This window comes from Opisthocomus hoazin, chromosome Z (genome assembly GCF_030867145.1).
Source record: "Opisthocomus hoazin isolate bOpiHoa1 chromosome Z, bOpiHoa1.hap1, whole genome shotgun sequence".
NCBI lineage: Eukaryota > Metazoa > Chordata > Aves > Opisthocomiformes > Opisthocomidae > Opisthocomus > Opisthocomus hoazin.
Window position 1 is genome coordinate 65,375,091 of NC_134454.1, and position 21,144 is coordinate 65,396,234.

Sequence of the window (21,144 nt, forward strand, 5' to 3'; positions counted from 1 at the left end):
ACACATCTGTCAGGCAAAAAAAAAAAAAAACTTAACCGCACTTTTAGAACTGAAGCCGTTTTATAACATTTACACAGAAGACAACCAAATTTGGGAACAGTGCCCTTCTATTTCAAAATGCTGAGAGGCAATGGCAGAGGCTAAACTGAAGAAAACTACACCTAATTTTGGGGGAAAAAAACCCAATTTCACTCCCAGAGCCAGAATACAAGATATCCTTAAAAAAGTCCTGATTGTAGATAAAGTGTACCAGAAGAAAACTCAGCATGCATATTAAGATCTACAGAGGGAAAGCAAAACTTTTCAGATAGGTCAGTTTTAGTAAAAGAGAAGAGAACAAAAGCGCACATGCAACCTGCTTTTAGTACCTGATTTCAAAAGTATCTTTTGCTTTGAAGCACGCTGTAGCACAGCACAGAGGTTTGGAGAACCAAATCCACTCTTAAGAATCTGGGCAACTTTGTAGATCCCTTTGCCACAATCCAGAATCAGTTTTTCACTTAAAGCAATCATTTTTCCCCCAAATTCCTGTAATTTTTCTGAAATTCCACAATCTCCAAAATATTAAGCTGTCATACAGTTTTCATGTCTTCCTTCTAGTCACAAGTCTGGTAGTGGGTCTCCAGATAGTAAGGAAGCTTCAGATGACACATGATAAAATCTGGATTTTCCACTAGTTCTATTTTTACCTTGCCACAGTGAGAACCAATGAGATGAACCACAAGCCAGGGTTCGCTCCAGTCTGCAAATCCTTCCCTCTCCCTGATACAGACAGGCCTGAACAGCTCTAAGGCAAAGGCAATGTGTGGGAGACGGGAGCATACCTTAGGTTCAAGGGTTGCCAACACCGCTACAAAGTGCAAGATGAAACCAGCACACAGCTGCACCTTTTGGAAGGGTTCTCAGTAAAAAGAGATACTTTAGAGTTAGTACCTGGCAACGACAAGTGGAAATTTAAGGCTTGAATTTGGCTTCAGACACTTCTGAGCCATATCTTTCATTACTGCTAGAGTAAGAATGAAAATGAATGTAAAAAAAAGGATTATAACTTAAAACGTAACAATACACACCATGGAAAGGAGCTTAATTTCCACATATTTTACAGGAACTATATACTAACATTAGTTGAATTTAGCTTTGAGTCAAAATTACTCCATGTGTGGTGTTCTTTTTCTCAGAAATGGCATTTAAGTTTGTGCATATATATTGCATTCAGTGACAACACAGCTCTACATAAAAGTCTAACATTTGAGAGCTCTGGTCTTAAGATGATTATAACTGGCTTCTGTGCATGCAGATACACTCTTTATGCATGCAGCTGTGTTCAGTAACATAGTGAATTGTGCATTCATTGGTTTACACATACCCGTGTTTGAAAATCATACAGTATGTCCAAACGTGAATGGTTTGACCAGCACTCAAATTAACTATAATAAACACAAGCATATTCATTAACACAGAAGAAGAAATGCAGAAGTAACGGCCCTTGTCAAGAAAGTTGTGATAATGCCTGCAACAAGATTAGCCAGCAAACTATGAAGAAGCACAGGCTGGTCAAGCACCTAAAATACTTTGCCAGTGGCACCATCAGTCACATAATGCATGACAAGTTGTGCACAGTGAAGGGTTTTCCACAAAGCTCAACACCCATGCTCACTACTGAAAATTCCGGGAAGCGTGGGAGCTTGCTTTCTTGATTGAAATGCTGATATTTCAGCAGTTATGTTCTTGACAAGGTATGGAAAATAGAATTAAAAAAGTGTTCTACTATTATAACCCATCTTCCCTTAAATAGAGTCTGAATTTCAAGAAGAATCCATAATGGCTGAAGTGAGCATACGATGTCAAATTCAAGTGAAGACACATGAGAAATGGGGGCAGTTTGGTACTCCTGCACAGCCTGCAAGGCAGTGGCATGAACCGAGGCAGATCCGCGTGCTCCCGTCGGCTGGCTGCCGGCGAACCCCAGACCAGGGTAGGCAGCGCTCCCGGAGACGGCGCGGGAACACTCCAAAAGCCATGCCTGCAGAAACACGCGTCCGGATGCTGTGGCACTGGAGAGCGCCACGAGGTCCCTCCGCACGTGCGGCGGCATGGCCCAATGCTTCTCACAGCCCTGTGTCGGCAGCTGGTCCAGATGCAGAGCCCTAGCCTCGCAGCACTGGCCTCCATCAACCAGGGCAGAAAGGCCACACCAGCCTCACACCCCATCAGAGAGTGAAACGACTCCTACTGACACAAAACTCCTAGCTCTTAGTGAGAGAGCATTTCATAGTCCGTCATTTGTTTCTTTAGAGTCTTACGAAGCAGGAAGTTCCTGCAGCTACTTTCAGTAAAACAGTACGAAAGAATAAAAAATCCCCAAATCCTATACCCTATGGAGAAAGGTTCCATACAGATCTGTGCTTTGGGTTCAATGCCAGACCAAGACAGAAAAAGATGGGTCTGTTATTACAAATAAATACCAGAGAGAAACTCACTCTGAGATTTGAGGATCGTAACCTTGCCTTGGCATTTGTAATTTCAGAGACCCTAATGCATTTACCAAAAGAACAGGAAAGAAAGTGCTTAGAACTGCCCAATTGCTATTAGCAAAAGGTTTTCACTGGACAAGGATGAAAGACAAGAAGGTGAGAGTGAAGACAAAGAAGTTGATGTCACTGTGTGTCTCAGATAAATCGAGGACTGCAATAGATACCAAATTTTGTTGGAAGACAAAAATAATTCTCCTTGGACACTATGGACCTGAGATGATTTAGTTTGGCTACAGTTAAATTCTCATAGAGGCTGAAAACATCGCTGAAAACGTCACTGAAAACAGCAGGAGAAAGAGCTCCTCAGGGCTCAATCACCTTCTCCAGTACTGGTTTCTTTAGAAAGATTTTAAAAGACATCGCTATTCATGGAAAAATATGAAAGAGATTTAAGCTTCAGTGAATTTGACACTTCATTACAACTGGCTTAATAAGTCTGTCTACTATTACTTGTCTTTTATTTTTATCTGACGTCGTCAATCAGGAAGACTGCGGACTCAGAATACCACAGAAGCCTTGGCAGCCAAAGGAGATTAGATCCAGGAGAAATGAAGAGAGGTGAAGACTATCCCAGCACTAGAAAAAGGAATGGTCTGGCCCACCAACACTATCAGCCTTCGGGGTCACAAGAACCCATTTTTACAGAGGCAGAAAAATATTTGCGAGTCAAGATTTACTGCGACAGGAATGACTTCAGAGCTATGAAAAGGAACAGGGAAATGATGTCTGCTGGTGACCTTACGTGACTGGAGTACAACTGGGAAGCCGGATGGAAATACCACTAAATCTAAAATCCTTCAATACTGTGAGACTAGCACAGCCCACTTCTTCCATCAGTCAGTAAGTGTAATGAACTTCAACTAGTCTAGTTCATTCTAGTTGGGTATGAACTAGAGGACAAAGTGACTACTTCATTCAGAAGTTGTCTGCTAGTGGTACACTGAAGATTTTAGCCACAGAAGGAAATACAGATCTGTACTGAAAAAATGGTTCACTGCATCAGCTGTCACTGCTCTTACTCCTTCGTCTTCAATGGAGAAACACCTCAATAATGCAGAACACCCTTCCTAGGGCATCTCAATGACAACATTTAGCCCTCACAATACTCTTGTTAATAAGCTTCTGGACTTCAAATAGCTTTTTAAAGCATCCATACTTCTGCTGTGATCCTACATCAGTAGCACAGAGTGTCGAGAACTCTTCCAAGGGGCTTATTCCAAAGGATGATGACTGCAGGAGTTCTCACCAGCATCATCTTCTGAACTCCACTCAGTCCTAGTGCACTCCGCAAAATGCAAAGCCAGTACCTCCAGAATCCTCTGCATGAGGTAGGTACAACAACACCGCCTATAAGCTTGAAAAAGGGCATTTCAAACTGACTTTTGTAGAAAAATGTACACAACTTGTTGTAATATATGTAGCACTTGACAGAATAAGGCCAGGTAGTCATTTTTCCAAGAGGACAAATTATATGTATTATGACTGGGCCACCTATAGTCCAGCACATTGTATCTAGGAGGGTCAGAATAAAAACTGAATGTTACTTCATTTTATCCTGGCTACACATAATATGTGGAAAAAGACACAGTCACCTGTATAAATCAATGCTGTAACTGAGACAAGCCAAATACTTTGCCTAGATGCTTTCCAGGGTTATCAGCACATATATGCAAGCAATGATCTGACTGATAAAATATCATGTGCATGGTGATTATGCAGGAATTTTGGGGGGCTGGGGGAACTAATTCCTCTCTTCACCCCCATTTATTAAGTTGCACCAGCTGCACTCTTAGAACTAAGGAGAATACGGGGCAACTATGGGAACAGAGGGGAAACTAGCCCAGGCAAATACAGACTCGTGCAAGAAAAAAACCCTATAAACTATAGACGGCAGAATTAGACAGAACAAAGCTTTCATTTGATACAGAAAGTCACAATGTATAATGTACCAATTCTCCCAAAAGAAATCTGGGGTCTCTTTACGCTTTTCTGACATAAAAATGAATGCTTATCACAAGGCTGCTGCATTAGTCAACAAAGAATTCCTTCAAAACAAAACAAAATGAAGGTGTAGAGAGAAAAAAAAAAAAGAAGACAGTGTCTGGCTTGAGTAAATTTTAACTGCGCAAATAAGCAGAAAAATAAAACCATGAAGCAACATAGTGTAGAGTACTATATTCCTTTATAATAGCTTAATACTTTTAATAGCAGCTGCTAATCATGTTTCACACCTATTAATTTAATGTTTCATAAAGCCCTATTTCTATCATCTGTTGAAAGGGAAATGATACTGTATGTACTGGGAAGGAATTCTGTACATAATATTCTACCAGATTAAATCTCAGTAAGTTTATGAATTATGAGCTGTCAGGCACTTTTCTCATCTGCTACAGAATATGCTTCTTAGAAATAGGAGCTATAAATAAGACAACAGATGTTCTTTGTTGGCTTCAACTGAAGCACAGATAAATTTTAAAAAGCGGCCTGTAGTTAAGACTGTTGTAAAGACAGTACTTTGCTTCCCTCTATGGGTGAGCTTTTGCAATATCCCTTTTCAAACTAGAACTGAATTTAGGATTTGAAATGGCTGCAACTATTCACAATTAGTAATAACATGATTAGAGAAACAAGCAGCCCTGTTATGAGGAAAAATTGCAAGGCTTGTTCAAATAACATTAACTAAGTGCAACGATGAGAAAAGTGCAATACTCTGGCATGCAGTACACTGCATTATAATGACATACATAACGCATAAACTGTTTTGCAAAAAAAACCCCTCCAAAAACCCAAGGAAGAGATGGGAAAGCCATCTGCTTCTTCAACTGTTCTTGCAAAGAGCTGCGAGATAAGCAGAAACAGTAACATATGCAAGAATGTAGTAAAAAATTACTTTCTGCTGCTAAGTAGAGGAGGGCACTCAACGAGCTGAGGAGCACAGAGGGGGCTGAGGACAGACACCACTGGAGCTGAACCCCACGCAAGCTGGCACTAGGGCTTCATTACAGCCAGTCTCCGTAGAGGTGTGTCTCATCTCCTTCCCACGGTCTGGAGCACGGAGCATGGCTAGAGGCTTCCCACACTTTTCTCAGGGGTGATGCATAATTCCCTCTTACCCCTCATTCTCAGGGATCACCCCAAGCCCTGTGTGACGTGCAGGGGCACAGCGGGTAGCAGTGTTCTCACAGTCCCGAGGAGCATCACTTTACATGGAAGAGCAGGTTAATGCCTCTAAACAGAACAAGCTAGCACAGTCCTCAGAGCGTGATTCTGAGGACAGAGAAATAAAATATTTCAACTAGCCAATACATACTTTTGGTGTCTTGTTGACGTTTGCAGGTTCTCTGACAGCAGTTTTCAGTCAGAGAGATATTAGCAGACGAGAGGTGAAATGTGGTGTGGGTACCAAGTTACTGCTTCCCCACTAGCAAGGACACGATGACAGAGGTGACAGTAAGAGAGGGACAGGACAGGGTCAACCATGAAGCTGGACCCAGTGAAGTGCAAAACATTGCCTTTTTTCATCAAGTGAGGCTTGTTATGTTCCCTCCTCCACCTCCAGGTTCAGAAAAGAGCTGAGCTCTGCAAGAATTTGTGTAACTCGGACCAGTTCTCCTCAGACACACTAACTTGCAATGAAGAACTTACCATTCCAGCTCCTGGCAGTAGTTTGACATGAAACCATACTTGATATCAAGAAGGAGAATACATGACACTGAATATTCAAGTGTAGTGTGGATAGCACAGGTGTGAGGACAAACAGCACAATCAATTGGCAGCTGCACCTCATGACCTATTTATCAGGTTCCCAGCACAAACTTCAGGTTATTGTTGTCATTAAACATCCATTGCAGTAGTAGTACCTAGAAGCCCTTATCAGAAGGGTAACAAACTTGTGATAGGTCTCTACAAACAAAACCTCCCTTACAGGTCTTATGATTAACTAAGCAGTCTCTTAAAATTGATGCCAGCTGCCTTCCCACAAACTCTACCTCATCTTTCCCAAGGATATTAAAGCCATGACATTCTATTAACTTCTGCATTCCAGACTTTTTTTTAAAAAAAGAAACAGTGAAACTCTAGTAAAAGCATAATTTATTTTAAAGAGACCATACGTAAGTTAGCACATTTTATTTTACTACAGTCACTGTGGTAGTCACTGTACCTGCTATCAGGAGGAAAGCTCCCTCTGTCTGATGCCTGCTATACTACACACACACATAAAACTACATTAAAACAGCATCAAGACCACAAGGTCAAGCACTCAAAACTTAAGACAACAAAGAACTAAGGCTGCATGTGCTATTTCAGTTCTTCCTTTCGCCTCTTTCCACATAATGACATAGCATTTTTCCCGTGAAATTACTCTGCCCATTTCAGCACACAAAGCCTAGTGCTCTCAAGGGACAGAACCCAGCTGAAGAGATGAGGTATTTATTACCTGGAGCATTATCCAGACTGTAAAAGAACACATTGTCGTTCAGTTGGTTAACATTCTCCTGCTTACTTTCCTCTCCAAACGTGAATTATCTACGAAGTCATTTCAACTCAGCTTCCCATGCACGAGTACTTTGCTCCACAACTTGTCCTCGAGTTCTTCCTAGCCAGTGGTGAAGGAAATACATACTTGGTTGTTTCTCAAAACTTTCATCACGTAAGTGAGAGATAACTGTCTATCTTTTAAGGGAGGGAATATTGAGGTGCATCTCAAGAGGCATGGAAAACTTAGGTTCTAGCCAGCCAGTCACAGTGAGACGATTTCAATGACCTCCATCAGGAAAACTTCACAGAGTGAGTTCCCATGCTGGAACCATTTTACCTAAAAAGCAGTGACATCTATTTTCTTCTAAACAGCCTGGCAATAACCAACCCCAATCCCCTCTCCACACACCCACGGTGATGGTTAGTAATGGTGCTCCAGCAGCATCTGCCCTTTGTAACAGAGACAGGACTGCTGGATGGATGTTCACTGTGAGATACTGGGGATGCTGGAACTCTCTCCAGGTTGACCAATCCCACCTGTAAAGGAGCCCTGTTCCTTACTGCTGTTTCCTTTTTTTCGGTACCACGAAGTTGTTGCTTATGCAAAGCCATCACTTAGTTTGTGATAATAACTCTGCTTGAGAAGCGTATTTTAGAACATTTTCTTTTTATTCAATAATCATAACACATAAAAATTCAGGACAGTGTGTTGTTTTGCTACAAAAGAATACTTTGTTTTGCTACCTTTTCGCTGTGGAGAAACTAATGGGGAAAAAACCCACCAACAAATCCCCCTCAAACTATCCACAGGCAAGCAATCTAGAGGAAAAGAATAAGCTGTTCACTACTGCAAGAAAAAGATAGTGTGTATTACTGTGCTTGAGAAGTCAAGTTGTTTAGATCTGGAAGTTTTACATAAAAGTACTGGCAGAAGATGCTGACAGATAAAAGCCAAAACAGCTCCTTCATCTTGGGAATTATGGGAAACATTTATAAGTACACCGCAAGTTAAAAATAATGAGTGTATAGCAGTCACCCTGAAAAAAAAAATGCAAACAACGGTAACAGCAATCCAGCATCAAAAGAACTTTTCTATTCTGGAAACTAATCAAGCCTTTTTCCTACTCTTCAAAATTAACAAAAACACAAAGAAGAAAAATCTCAGGGCTCTAGCTGTGGCAACAGAAATACAGCAATGCTGAAAGGCAATCTTATAAGAAAGTAAAACTGGGTTAATCCTTACAGTCATTAAATCATGGGCTGATCTGACATAGATACAGAAACAACAACGTTATTAGGAAATTCCTGAATTGGATCTACAGAGAGTTAATCCCATCATTGTTTTTAATTTCAGATGAAGAAGAAAACTCTCGGTCTGTAAGATTTTTTGACCCACACCATACACCTGTCGAGATTTCTCTGCATAGCAATGCCAGCGTTGATTTTGCATTCTAATATATTTCACGCCATCAAGATATTATATAAAAGGATGTCACAGAATATGAAGTACATGTACTTAATGCATGAACTTAAAGACCTCTCTCCGATAAATCACTGTTTGCGCTCCACTGCTAAAGTAACTCTAATTTAGACCTTCGTAGTTAAAGCAGTGAATGAATTTTGTGGACCTTTACAAAACAGTCAGGGTCTCAACTCACTGGCTAACTGCAGCTGGACAAAGACCTTCACTTCTGTAATGCTCAGCACACTGCATTGCAGAAATTCATATAGTGCAAAATATGTTTACAGGAAGTATAAAAAAATAATTGAAAATAACAACATAGATAGTGCTAATGAAATCTAGCATGAAAAACTGGCTATGTTTTTACATTACCATCTGCAAGCCAAAGATTAAGTGAAGTCAGGGTAAGGAGGTATGGAAAAGGATTTCGGTCTGCATTAGGAACATTAATTCACAAAGAGACTAAGAGCAAGAGGCAAAGCCTCTCTCTAAGAAAACCCAAGCATAATTCTTAGCATTTCAAATTAGAGAAATCCTTTTGCAACCTCCATGCAACCCTACATTGTTTAAGAGTTTCTTGGGGTCTAAACCAAAGAAAAATGGATCGCTTTTGAAAACAACTGTGTGTTGCGAAGGAGTGAGGCTGAGCAGAAAAGGCTGAAATAGCTGCAAAAAAAATATTTTGGAAGTGGTCTTGGAAAGCCTAAACTGCAGAGGGGCTGTGCAAACTGAAAACCCATATGCATCTGCTTAAGAATTTACATCATTTTCCCTGTGATTTTTAACTCAGGCGGATCAAATGAAAGCTGCTCTTCCACAGAAGACAACAAGGAGGCAGAAGCTCTTTTAGCATCCTCTACAAAGACTCAAGCGGTGAGTAAGAACCACTCTGACCTGCTGCTTCCCTTTCTTGTCTCTATCACCAGGCAGCTGCCCTACAGGGCCTCTTCCAGCACAGGTCAATGTGCTGTGGATGTTCTCTGATGTCCCTGTAGAAGATTCATGGGGAGCATGATCAATGCTCAAGTTGACTGCCTCTGAATTTAGTGGAGTACTGAGTGTATAAAGGAGCACGCCAAGAAACACTCATCTATTGAATATTTCAGTGCTGCAAGTGTACAGGGCTTCTACAGGTCACACACACAAAAAACCCACAGCAGTTTTTCCACCATCCTGCTCCTGCCAAGAAAGTTAGCAAGTCTTCTAACACATCCACATCTGAAAACACAATGGCACTACCTACCTATACATTTATCTCTATTTCCACATATGTAGAAACAGAGCTTAAATCTACAATTACTCAGTTTCAGAATGTTGGTTATAGGATGCAATAAAGGAGTAAAATTACATCTCTGACTTGCACAAGATGTGATCAAACGTGTGAAAAGGTCTTCCAGTTAATGACTCACTAAGAAATAGGTGCAGCTTTATGAGGCTGAAAGGCTGCTGGCTAGAAGGAGTAAGCCTTCTTCCACACTGGCCAGCAAGGACTGGGAATTGGCTGTTCTTCTGTCAAAACGCCAGGTATATCCTGGTTGTTTTCCTGCTAACCAACTGGGGGGGGGGAGAGAGAAAAAATAAAAAAAAGGAAGTCTTACATGTCTGTCTTTGTTATTGTGCTCAACAGGAATCCTCTGGCCATTTTGCCAAAAAAAAGAACCAGTTACCTTTATTTGACCCTACCAGAAGGGAACACCTCTTTCTTGTTTCATTTTGCCTTTTAAAATAATTTATTTATTTATTTACTTATTTAAATGTGGGCCATGGCAAGAAGGGAAAGGATGTCTCACTTGACTCCCAGGTGGAGAGTCCTTCCAGAAAACCAGTTCCCTGTCGAGAAAGGAAGGAAGAGGAATGCATTAACTTTAAACTGACCTGATTTTTCTAACAGGCTTATGACTCTGTTTTTAAGTGTAATTCATATGAACTGCCTGCTACATCAGAACAAGCGTCTTTCCACCTATTTCTCCTTCTAATTTTAACCTTCCAAACTTGTGCATGAAGTTGGAAAAACTTGTATCCTAATTAGCTCAGCCATGTCATCTTCAGAGAACTTTACTGAGAATTTTACAAGATGAAGCTCCTCAAAAAAGGCAGATGTAGCAGACAGCTGGTGTAATTCAGGTCAGCTCTGCTATGCTACCACCAGGTACCTGATTCTTGCAGGACTTAGAATTGCTAAACAGAAGCCTACCACCTCTCAAATGGTTCTAATATTTCATGGTAAATGTGCCACTAATAGTCGCTTTTAAAGAGATCAGTATGAGCAATCATCTAAATCTCAGCCTTGTTTTAAGGGACGTGCTTTTTGGGGTTTTTTGTTGTTTGTGTTTTTTGTTTTCTTTTCTTTTTAAATAGCGTATTTCTTGATTTCTCAGGGGAGCCAGCCCTTCTGCTCCTCTCTTTCTTGTGTTTCACTACATCAGTCAGCTTTCCACCAGTCAGCTTCCCACATATCAAATCTTGCTCTCAAATTGAGAAGACTTAGGGGATAGACCAACGAGGCTGGTTATTCTAATAGCATTCAGCTAGGAATAAATAATGCAAACGACCAAATGAATATTCCAACCTGTGCTGCCTGAGATTGCAGAGGGACCCAACTCTAGTGAGAAAGTGTGAGGCCACAGGTGTAGACTTCTCTAGACACACATATTCAGCTTGTTTGGCTGCTGCTTCCAAAACCTTCCAGGATAGTGTAGTTCTAAACCACTACCTACAAACACTGGGTTCATTTTTGTTTTGTGTTGTTTAGTTTTCCCCCTAAATAGCTACAAATTAGTTACCGTCAAAGGACATGCAGAAATTTAACATATACTGGGAGTCCATACTGTAGTCCTGCATCAAGCTAATCAAGACTAACAACAAAGTTTCAGAGCCTGTTAGAGCACCCACTTATGCCATGGTCTGACAGTGCTTTGTAAAGCTTCAAAGCAAGCTGCTTTTTTTTTTTTTTTTTGTTAATTTCAGTCAGAAAAATAAGCAGGGATTGAAGATTTCTGACAGGCTGCAAACAGGTGACCAAATCATACTTAACATGACAGAAAACTCTGTATTTTCGAAAACATTAAATTCATACTGAAGTGAGAGAATTTCATGCTTTTACTTCTGTATGGCTATCAGCTTGAGCCCAATATAACAAACTGGAACCACATTTAAGTCTACTTGTTCCTGCTGGCTTTATGGCTTCTCCATGCTTTCCGCACATTATACGCTCTCTCTCTTTCTCTCTTGGCATTTGGTCTCTTTCTCCTTCTGGCATTCTGTAATCCTGCCAGCCAAAGAACTTTGCTTTTAATAAGTAGATATGCCAACTTAAACACCAGTCTCCCAAGGCAATCAAATAATGAAACACACATGTATGTACTTGCACGTAATCTGTCAAATGCCTCTCTAGCCCACTACAAATGATTTTTGCAGTTCAGGGTTTTCACAGGAGCATGCATTCATAGAGTCTTGGTTTTCAAAGATCACATGCCATGGTTCTTCAGAGTTCTGTCTCTTGTTCATACACACAAACCCAACGACCCTGCAATTTCCGTATCAGTATCCAGAAGACACAAAATACTAAAAACCTGAAAACACAAAGGTTGTGCCCACAACTTCATATGGAGTAAGCATATCCTTCAATTTCTCCAACGTGGTGTAGAGGTCTGGTGCGAGACAGCACAGATTCCTCCATGGCAGAACACTCTTGCCATGTTGCTAGTGTGTCTGGAAAGTTAATAAATAACCATTCCAGGTGTCAAGAGCATATACCTCCCCCATTACTCATCTATCATCCACACTGAAGCCGCATTGATTTCCACTTTCTAAACTAGTATTTCCCAAAAAAGAAATCTAATGTGTGATGCTAGCAACAGAGTAATCCAGGAAAAATGTCTGTCACACTGGTATGAAGTTGTACTGCCACACCTCTTGATTAAATATGGTTGCAGTTTACAGCACGGCAGAACACAGATGTAGCAAAAGCATCTTTCAAGTAAGCAAGTTACTGATTGGTATTAGAAAACTAAAATCAGGTTTCAAGGACTGTAATTTACTATATAATGTCATCATGTGCAAAAATTCCTGCACTGGGAATCACAGCTAGGATACAGTGAAAAAAAGTGCAACTACTAGAGACGCACCATAAAAATGTAAAGCAAAAGGTACTTAAAAAGTGCATGTCTCTGAAATGCATATTTCTATTGCAAGGCATGCTTTACATGTACAACAAAGTACTGAGAACTTGCAACTCTGAATTCTCAGAACTCGGAAACAAGTGAGGCAACACTAAATTATGTCACCACATCTGCTGAATCTGTGCACTCGCATTCTAATAATTCTTTTGCTTTTGATGCTTTTATTTGGATTCCAGCTGGTGAAGCTGGATGATGCAGGCAGAAGTATGCCAGGCAGATTTGTTCTGCAAGGAATCGTCTTGGACATCCAGTACTCAGTAACTGAAGCCAGCCATCGAGTGAGCAGATGGTACTCACTTCTCGTGACAAACAGAGCCTTACACCGTCAAATCTAATGCAGTTCTGCTTCCTGGTTTTACTTATCTCAATGAACATTTAATGTTAGAGTTAAGAGTTCTTTAAGAGTTCTGTCCCCAGATTCACGTTTTTTAAGTGCTTTTCCATGACCTCCCTATTACAAAGAAATCAACCTTAAACTATCTTTAAAAAGTATTTTTTTTTAATTGTCTTTTGGTTTCCCTCATTCCCCACAGGAATCATGATACACTTTTGCTCACAACAGTGTCCTGAAGATGACTTAACATTTGTGAATATGAAGCTCTGTGAAGCTGTTATCAGCCACATTGCTGGAAGGAGCAGTAGAGGCAATGAAGAAGCCTGTTTCCAGAGCAGAGCCTGAAGGTTGTGAAGAAAAGCTGGTTCAAGACCACAAACTCAACAACCAGAATGAAGCAATTCTCATTCAGTGAAGACCTCGACAATGAACAAAGCAAGCATAAGTGGGAAACAGGGTCAGGCAACTGTAATTAAAATCTTTATCAGATGGCATACTCTACAAGAAGGTGTAATTACATGTACAAACACAAGTTTTAGATGCATAGTTTTGTAATCTTAACAATGTTCTCCTACTATAGTGCATGTGTATACTATTCACTGTATATACGCACATGCATCAAGGTAATAAAGCTCTGTATTTATCACAAATGTAATAATTTGTTACAATAACAGAATACACATCTAAAACTGTCACCATATAATTTCCTCAGTTATAAGAAACCCTCATTACCATCACACTAGTTGCCTAAACAGGCAGCCATGAGAACAAAAACAGCCTTGCCAAAGTATCGAGCAGCACAGAGCAAATTTTTCAAACGCATTAGTGAAGAGAACTAAATACAACGGAAGAAAATAATGTGGTGACAATAGTCTCTATAGTGTCATCACCTAATACAATTAAATGTGTGTGCGTTCCCCAAATGAAGACATTTCTACTACTGAATTTTCAATTCTTATTACTATGTATATAATGGCTATATAGTGTGTATACATAGATACACTATATATGTAAATGGCTAAAAAGTTAAGTCATCTACATAAAGTATGTAGTAAATGGAGGAGTTTGGACTAATTAGGAATATGCTTTAAATCTATCTACAAGTTATAAATTTGATACAGGAATTAACGAGTGAAATTCCATGCCCTGCATTAGCCCAGGATCTCTGAAGAGATGATTGCAACAGTGTTTCCTTTCTGTGTCTTAGAAATCGGTGAAAGGACAGTCAGGCACTGTTCTCTGTATCAGTGTTTATCATGTAGTATTTCATGCACACTCATATCATATAGTATACTGCAATCTCTTCAGAGCAGAGCTAGCATTTGTGCTTCAAACCCTAAAGGCAACGGGAATGTTGCCTGATAGAAGTGCGAGTAAGAACTGTGGGATTTGTCCCAGTGCTGCTAAGCCCTGACTATAGGTCTGATCCCATTCGTTCTGAAGTCAAAATGGGTTTTGCCACCAATTTAAGTGAAAGCAGAACAGGAGCCTGCTGCTTCTTGTATGAACAAGTCTTTTAAGTAAACAAAAAACCCATCAGTACTTTAAAATAATCTTATTTTTAGTTTGCATCCAAAGGGATTTTGAATAAAGCATTTTAACACTCTGTTTAGAAGAGAGCATCTCACATTAACAAGCATGAGCATGTTTGATCTGAACTACCATAAAATTTACCACAATATTTGCTTGACTGGCTATTTAGATCAAACAGACAATGAACAGCAAACTCCCCCCCCAACCACTCTCGTCTTACTGGCATGTTCTTACTGTGTCATAATAAAACCCTAGATACTTGTCTTAGAGGAAACATCTGGAGAAAAAGCATAACAGTTAGTAACCGTCTTCCTCTTTTTTGCTGAACTGTACATGCAACTCAAAGTCCTGCATCTTAAATCACTGGGGAAGGGAAAGGCATTCACAGCCTGCTATCCTTTTCAGAGCAAGTTTTAGTATCGAAGATAGAAGAGACTTTTAACCATCACTATGAGAGCAGTCCAAAACAACGATTAGTATTACACACAACAGATGAGTGCCAAATGTTCCTCTAGCAGACAGTCAGAACTCTCTCAAAAGCCAGTAGGCAGCTCAAAAGAAGAGAGACTTCATGCTAATCACTTTGTAGTAAATATTGCTAAACCAGTGATTTAATATAACCCTCCAAAAGGATCCTGATAGTAACAGGATTGTGAAAATTTCTCATTTCACAGAAGGGGCGGCAGCTCACACAGACTACCACAAGCATTTTGGAGTTGTCAGCACTAGGTCTGACCCAAGAGAAAGTTAGGAAAACATGAAATGCTAATCTTTCAACCAACGGTAATAAATTATAAAAACAGCAGAGCAAAGCGAATTAAAATATTCATCCCTCTCTGCCCTTGAAGACCCCTCACCGAGTGAACAGAGGGCCTTTTATTTCTTTTATTTCCAGATATTTGAGACGAAGTTTTTGTTACTTGCCGTTTTGAATATGTGTTCCTTAACATTGTCTCTATTGACCAGGCCAGACTGCAAGGACCACTAAAAAACCCCTTTATTCTCAGAACTGGCTTGCATTGGAACAAAAGGCTTCCCTAAACCTTCCCCTCCGTAAGAAAACTGCTTATGTAGGCTAACGACTACCCTCTTCTGGCTTCAGAACAACAGAGTAGATTTGGACTGGCAAGAATATATTCTAAATTATACTCAAATATCTGTACAGCTTCAACTCCAAAGTGCCCAAAATAACTTGCTTCAAAATGTCAATGGATGACATTTTCTGATGTTTCTCTCACGGGAACTGCTATATTGCAAACAGTGCAATAAATATGAAATGAAGAATGAAAGACTGTATTACAGTAAGAGGCACAATGCCTGGTCAGCCAAAAGCGTCCTGTCCTAGCAAAGCTTTCACAGAATCACAGAATCACAGAATAGTAGGGGTTGGAAGGGACCTCTGTGGGTCATCTAGTCCAACCCCCCCGCCGAAGCAGGGTCACCTACAGCAGGCTGCACAGGACCTTGTCCAGGCGGGTCTTGAATATCTCCAGAGAAGGAGACTCCACAACCTCCCTGGGCAGCCTGTTCCAGGGCTCCGTCACCCTCAGAGAGAAGAAGTTCCTCCTCATGTTCAGACGGAACTTCCTGTGCCTCAGTTTGTGCCCATTGCCCCTTGTCCTGTCGCTGGGCACCACTGAAAAGAGCTTGGCCCCATCCTCCTGACACCCACCCTTCAGATATTTGTAGGCATTTATAAGGTCCCCTCGCATCCTTCTCTTCTTCAGGCTGAACAAGCCCAGTTCCCTCAACCTCTCCTCGTAGTGGAGATGCTCCAGTCCCCTCACCATCCTTGTAGCCCTCCGCTGGACTCTCTCCAGTAGCTCTTCATCCTTCTTGAACTGGGGAGCCCAGAACTGGACAGAGTACTCCAGATGAGGCCTCACCAGGGCAGTGTAGAGGGGAAGGAGAACCTCCCTTGTCCTGCTGGCCACACTCTTCCTGATGCACCCAGGATCCCATTGGCCTTCTTGGCAGCCAGGGCACACTGCTGGCTCATAGTTAACCTGTCGTCCACCAGGACACCCAGGTCCCTCTCCGCAGAGCTGCTCTCCAGCAGGTCCACCCCAAGCCTGTACTGGTGCATGAGGTTGTTCCTCCCCAGGTGCAGGACCCTGCACTTGCCCTTGTTGAACCTCATCAGCTTCCTCTCTGCCCAGCTCTCCAGCCTATCCAGGTCACGCTGAATGGCAGCACAGCCTTCTGGTGTATCTACCACACCTCCCAGTTTGGTGTCGTCAGCAAACTTGCTGAGGGTACATTCTAACTCTTCATCCAGGTCGTTGATGAAGAAGTTAAACAAGACTGGGCCCAGTACTGACCCCTGAGGGACACCACTTGTCACCAGCCTCCAACTAGACTCAGCGCCGCTGATGACAACCCTCTGAGTTCTGCCATTCAGCCAGTTCTCTATCCACTTCACCGACCACTCATCCAGCCCACACTTCCTCAGCTTCCCCAGGAGGATATCATGGGAGACTGTGTCGAAAGCCTTGCTGAAGTCAAGGTAGATAACATCCACAGCTCTCCCTTCGTCTACCCAGCCAGTCATGTCATCGTAGAAAGCTATCAGATTGGTCAGGCATGATTTCCCTTTGGTGAATCCATGCTGACTACTCCTGATAACCTTCTTTTCTTCCACTTGCTTCATGATGGCCTCCAGGATAAGCTGCTCCATCACCTTTCCCGGGATGGAGGTGAGGCTGACCGCCCTGTAGTTCCCTGGGTCCTCCTTCTTGCCCTTTTTGAAGATTGGAATGACATTGGCCTTTCTCCAGTCCTCGGGCACCTCTCCTGTCTTCCAGGACCTCTCAAAGATGATGGAGAGTGGCTCAGCAATGACATCCGCCAGCTCCCTCAGCACTCGTGGGTGCATTCCATCGGGGCCCATGGATTTGTGGATGTCCAGATCGCTTAAGCGATCCTTCACACAGTCCTCCTCGACCAAGGGAAAGTCGTCCTCTCTGTAGGCTTCCTCTCTTACCTCCGGGGCCTGGGATTCATGAGGGCCAGTCTTAGCACTGAAGACTGAAGCCAAGAAGGCATTCATTAGCTCTGCCTTCTCCGCATCCTCCGTCACCAGGACACCCGCCTCATTCAGCAGCGGCCCCACATTGTCCCTAGCCTTCCTTTTGCTGCTGATGTAGTTGAAGAAGCCCTTCTTGTTGTTTTTGACATCCCTTGCCAGCTTCAATTCCAGGTGAGCGTTGGCCTTCCTCGTCGCATCCCTGCATGCTCTCACTACGTTTCTGTACTCTTCCCAAGTGGCCTGTCCCTCTTTCCACATGCCATGCACCTTTCTCTTCTGCCTGATCTCCGCTAGAAGCTCCTTGTTTAACCATGCAGGTCTCCTTCCTCCTTTGCTAAATTTCTTTCTCAGGGGGATGCATTGCTCCTGTGCATGGAAGAAGTGTTGTTTAAAAAGCGACCAGCACTCATGGACCCCCCTGCCTTCGAGAGCCCTGGCCCACGGGATTCCTCCCAGTAGCTCCTTGAAGAGGCCAAAGTCAGCCCTCCTGAGGTCCAGGGTTTTGATCCTGCTTATCGCCCTGCTTCCTCCACGCAGGATCCTGAACTCGACCATTTCATGGTCACTGCAGCCGAGTCTACCTCCGACCTTCACATCCTCCACCAGTCCCTCCTTGTTTGTTAACACGAGGTCCAGCAGCGCGCCTTTCCTTGTTGGTTCCTCCACCACTTGCATCAGAAAGTTATCATCGATGCTCTGTAGGAACCTCCTGGATTGCGCCTGCCTAGCTGTACGGTCTTCCCAGCTGATGTCAGGGTGGTTGAAGTCCCCCATGAGAACCAGAGCCTGTGACTGTGAGGCTGCTTGCAGCTGCCTGTAGAAGGCTTCATCAACCTCCTCCTCCTGGTCGGGTGGCCTGTAGTATACACCCACCGTAATGTCACCCGTGTGAGCCTGTCCCTTAATTCTAACCCACAAGCTTTCAACTCCTTCTTCACTTGCCCCCAGGCCAAGCTCAATGCATTCCAGTTGCTGCCTCACATATAGAGCAACTCCCCCACCTCTCCTTGTTGGTCTGTCTTTCCTAAAGAGTCTGTAGCCATCTATGACAGCATGCCAGTCATGCGAGTTGTCCCACCACGTTTCTGTGATGGCGACCAAGTCGTAGCCGTCCTGCTGTATAATGGCTTCCAGCTCCTCCTGTTTATTGGCCATACTACGTGCATTGGTGTAAACACACTTGAGCTGGGCTGTCAATCTCACCCCTGGCCTTGGCACTCCAAGCCTAGGCTCATCCCTAGTGAGCTGGGCAATATCCCCTTCCCCCTTCGAACCTAGTTTAAAGCCCTCTCAATGAGCCCCGCCAGCTCGTGGCCAAGAATTCTTTTCCCCCTTTGTGACAGCTGAACTCCACTTGTTGCCAGCAGGCCCGGTGCTGTGTATACCTCCCCATGATCAAAAAAGCCAAAATTTGACCGATGGCACCAGTCCCTGAGCCACCTGTTAACCAGGTGAGTTTTCCTGCCCCTTTCAGTGCTGTCCCCTGCCACTGATGGGATGGAGGAAAACACCACCTGCGCCCCTGATCCCTCAACCAGTCGCCCCAGTGCCCTGAAGTCCCTTTTGATGGCCTTGGGACTTCTTTCTGCTACCTCGTCCCCGCCAACCTGCATTACCAAGAGGGGGTAGTAGTCAGAAGGCCGCACCAGACCAGGGAGTTTCTTCGCAACATCCCTAACCCGGGCCCCTACTCCTGTATCAGCAGACATGGGAAGACCAAGGGAGCAGATTGCACATTTCTGCACCCTATGGTGCCCTGGAGCCTCACAGCCCTTTGCAGACCACAGCAGGGCAGATTCCCCCTCAAGCATTTGCCAGACTTCTAGGAGAAAAGTGGGAAATGATGGGGGACCTTGCCACGGCGTCTGTCGCTCCTCACCTGTGCCAAGCAGCTGTGTCTCGGCAAGGAGACAACTCAAGGCTAAATTCATAAGCATAACAGACGTTTTCATGTCTCCATCCAAGAGTACCACAAGGAACATCGTGAATTAGCAACAGATGACTGGAATGTGTGGTCACAGGGTTGAGCACCATGTGCATGTAGGAAAAGGACTGCAAATCTTTGCCCTTAACTGCCTATTTCTGGAACATTCCCGGATACAAAGATAACGAAACCAGACACAGCTGTGCAGCCTTAACTATGACTGTGCATAATTAGCATTTTCTTTCATTAATTCCCTAATTTAAGCACTTTGGTCTATCTCCAGCCAAAAACAGATTAGGAAGAGGGTTTGGAAATTAAAAGGTAACTTCACAAAATAAAAGCCTTCCCTTTGAAACAGACTGCTGGAGATGCTGTAACATGCTTTGAAGCACAGGTCTGCAGCATCTGATACCATTTAAAAGTTACTTTGCCAAGAATAATCCTCCATGCTTGTCTGCTACCTACCAGTCTTGTCCAAGTGGGATGAGGAGATCTAGGAAGAAACAGGTGACAGCACTAGAGTTTTCTCTCCTAACCCAAACAAATAAACTCCACTGTTATATCTGTAAACAAGACATACAAAACCAGTGCAGCCATGCCTCCTGTGAGGTGCATTCCCTCCTTCAAATAGAGATCTCAGGCTGCACTACTCTCCCTTCCTTCCCAGCTGGGGAGCAGGAGGCCACAGTACAGGAGTGCTCAGGCATGCTGCATCCAACAAATCTGCTATTACAGGGGAGAAAGAGCAAGTAAAAGACCCCTTGGATTATACCAATCTGACGTGTTTAAGCAGTATAGTTAGACTTTTGGCCAGTATCTTTACATTTTTAAGTGTGTGGATGTTTTTTAAAAGGAAGCATCAAAACTTTAAAAGAAAGCAGAGTTAACTTCGTTTGGTTTTCCAATACACAGAAACTCAACTTGAAAAAAAAAAAAGAAATACAATGAAACCACAGAGAAAAAATCAGCCTCACCTATGCCTTGCCTATTTACTGAAAAACACAATAGCTGCTCAAGATCGTCTGGAAGCTGAGTGGACCAGAAGTAACTGCTCTTTCTGCACCAGGTCTGCCTTCTGCAGCAGCAGCTTTGGACACCACTGAGCGATCTGCCAGCACAGATGGAAACTGGTATGTTCAGATCTGCCAAGGGTAGATCTCACTTCTTGCCCTCGACAGCCACAATCTCTAGTGAAGAAACTATCTCAGACATTAACCTCTGGGAAATGCTCTAACACAGCAAATGATGCCAAGCATATACAAACAGATCCAGTGGATTATACAAGCAAATTGTCTGACAGCTAACTAAACTGTTAAAGACCTTTTTCATCATTCATGCTATAGTTTACATAGTAGTTTTGAAGTACAAGATACATCTTAAAAGACATTTTTGAAGTGTAGAAACCACACACAACTACTTCAGGGTAGTAGCGTGCTTTTGAAATGGTCTTGAGGATTTCAACTGTAGACCCTTATTACCTGAAAAGCTGTCAGCTTAAATATTATTTTTAAATCCTGTCTTCTGTGCAAACTGTTTTATAAAGTGGATCAGTATGTGAAAATACAGAACAGTGTTTGGTTGCTATTCTTGTGGACTGCTGCACACAGCATTCATAAAAGACTGAACAAAAAGCAGTCAAGTAGTACAAAAAGTTACACCTGCTAACACT

The 21,144-nt window shown here is 42.7% G+C and overlaps 1 protein-coding gene across 5 annotated transcripts in view; it reads right to left on the reverse strand.

The window, feature by feature from the left end:
- Window positions 1–21,144, reverse strand: part of PIK3R1 (phosphoinositide-3-kinase regulatory subunit 1) — a 64,906-nt gene that overhangs the window by 31,583 nt on the left and 12,179 nt on the right. Inside the window, exon 1 of one of the 5 annotated variants that reach the window (XM_075446832.1) lies at window positions 369–612. The exons of the other annotated variants lie outside the window; for them this stretch is intronic. Coding sequence (XP_075302947.1) covers window positions 369–513 — 145 coding nt within the window. The 5' untranslated portion in view covers window positions 514–612. Of the gene's footprint in view, window positions 1–368; window positions 613–21,144 lie in introns of those variants that run through there. 5 annotated transcript variants of the gene reach the window in all.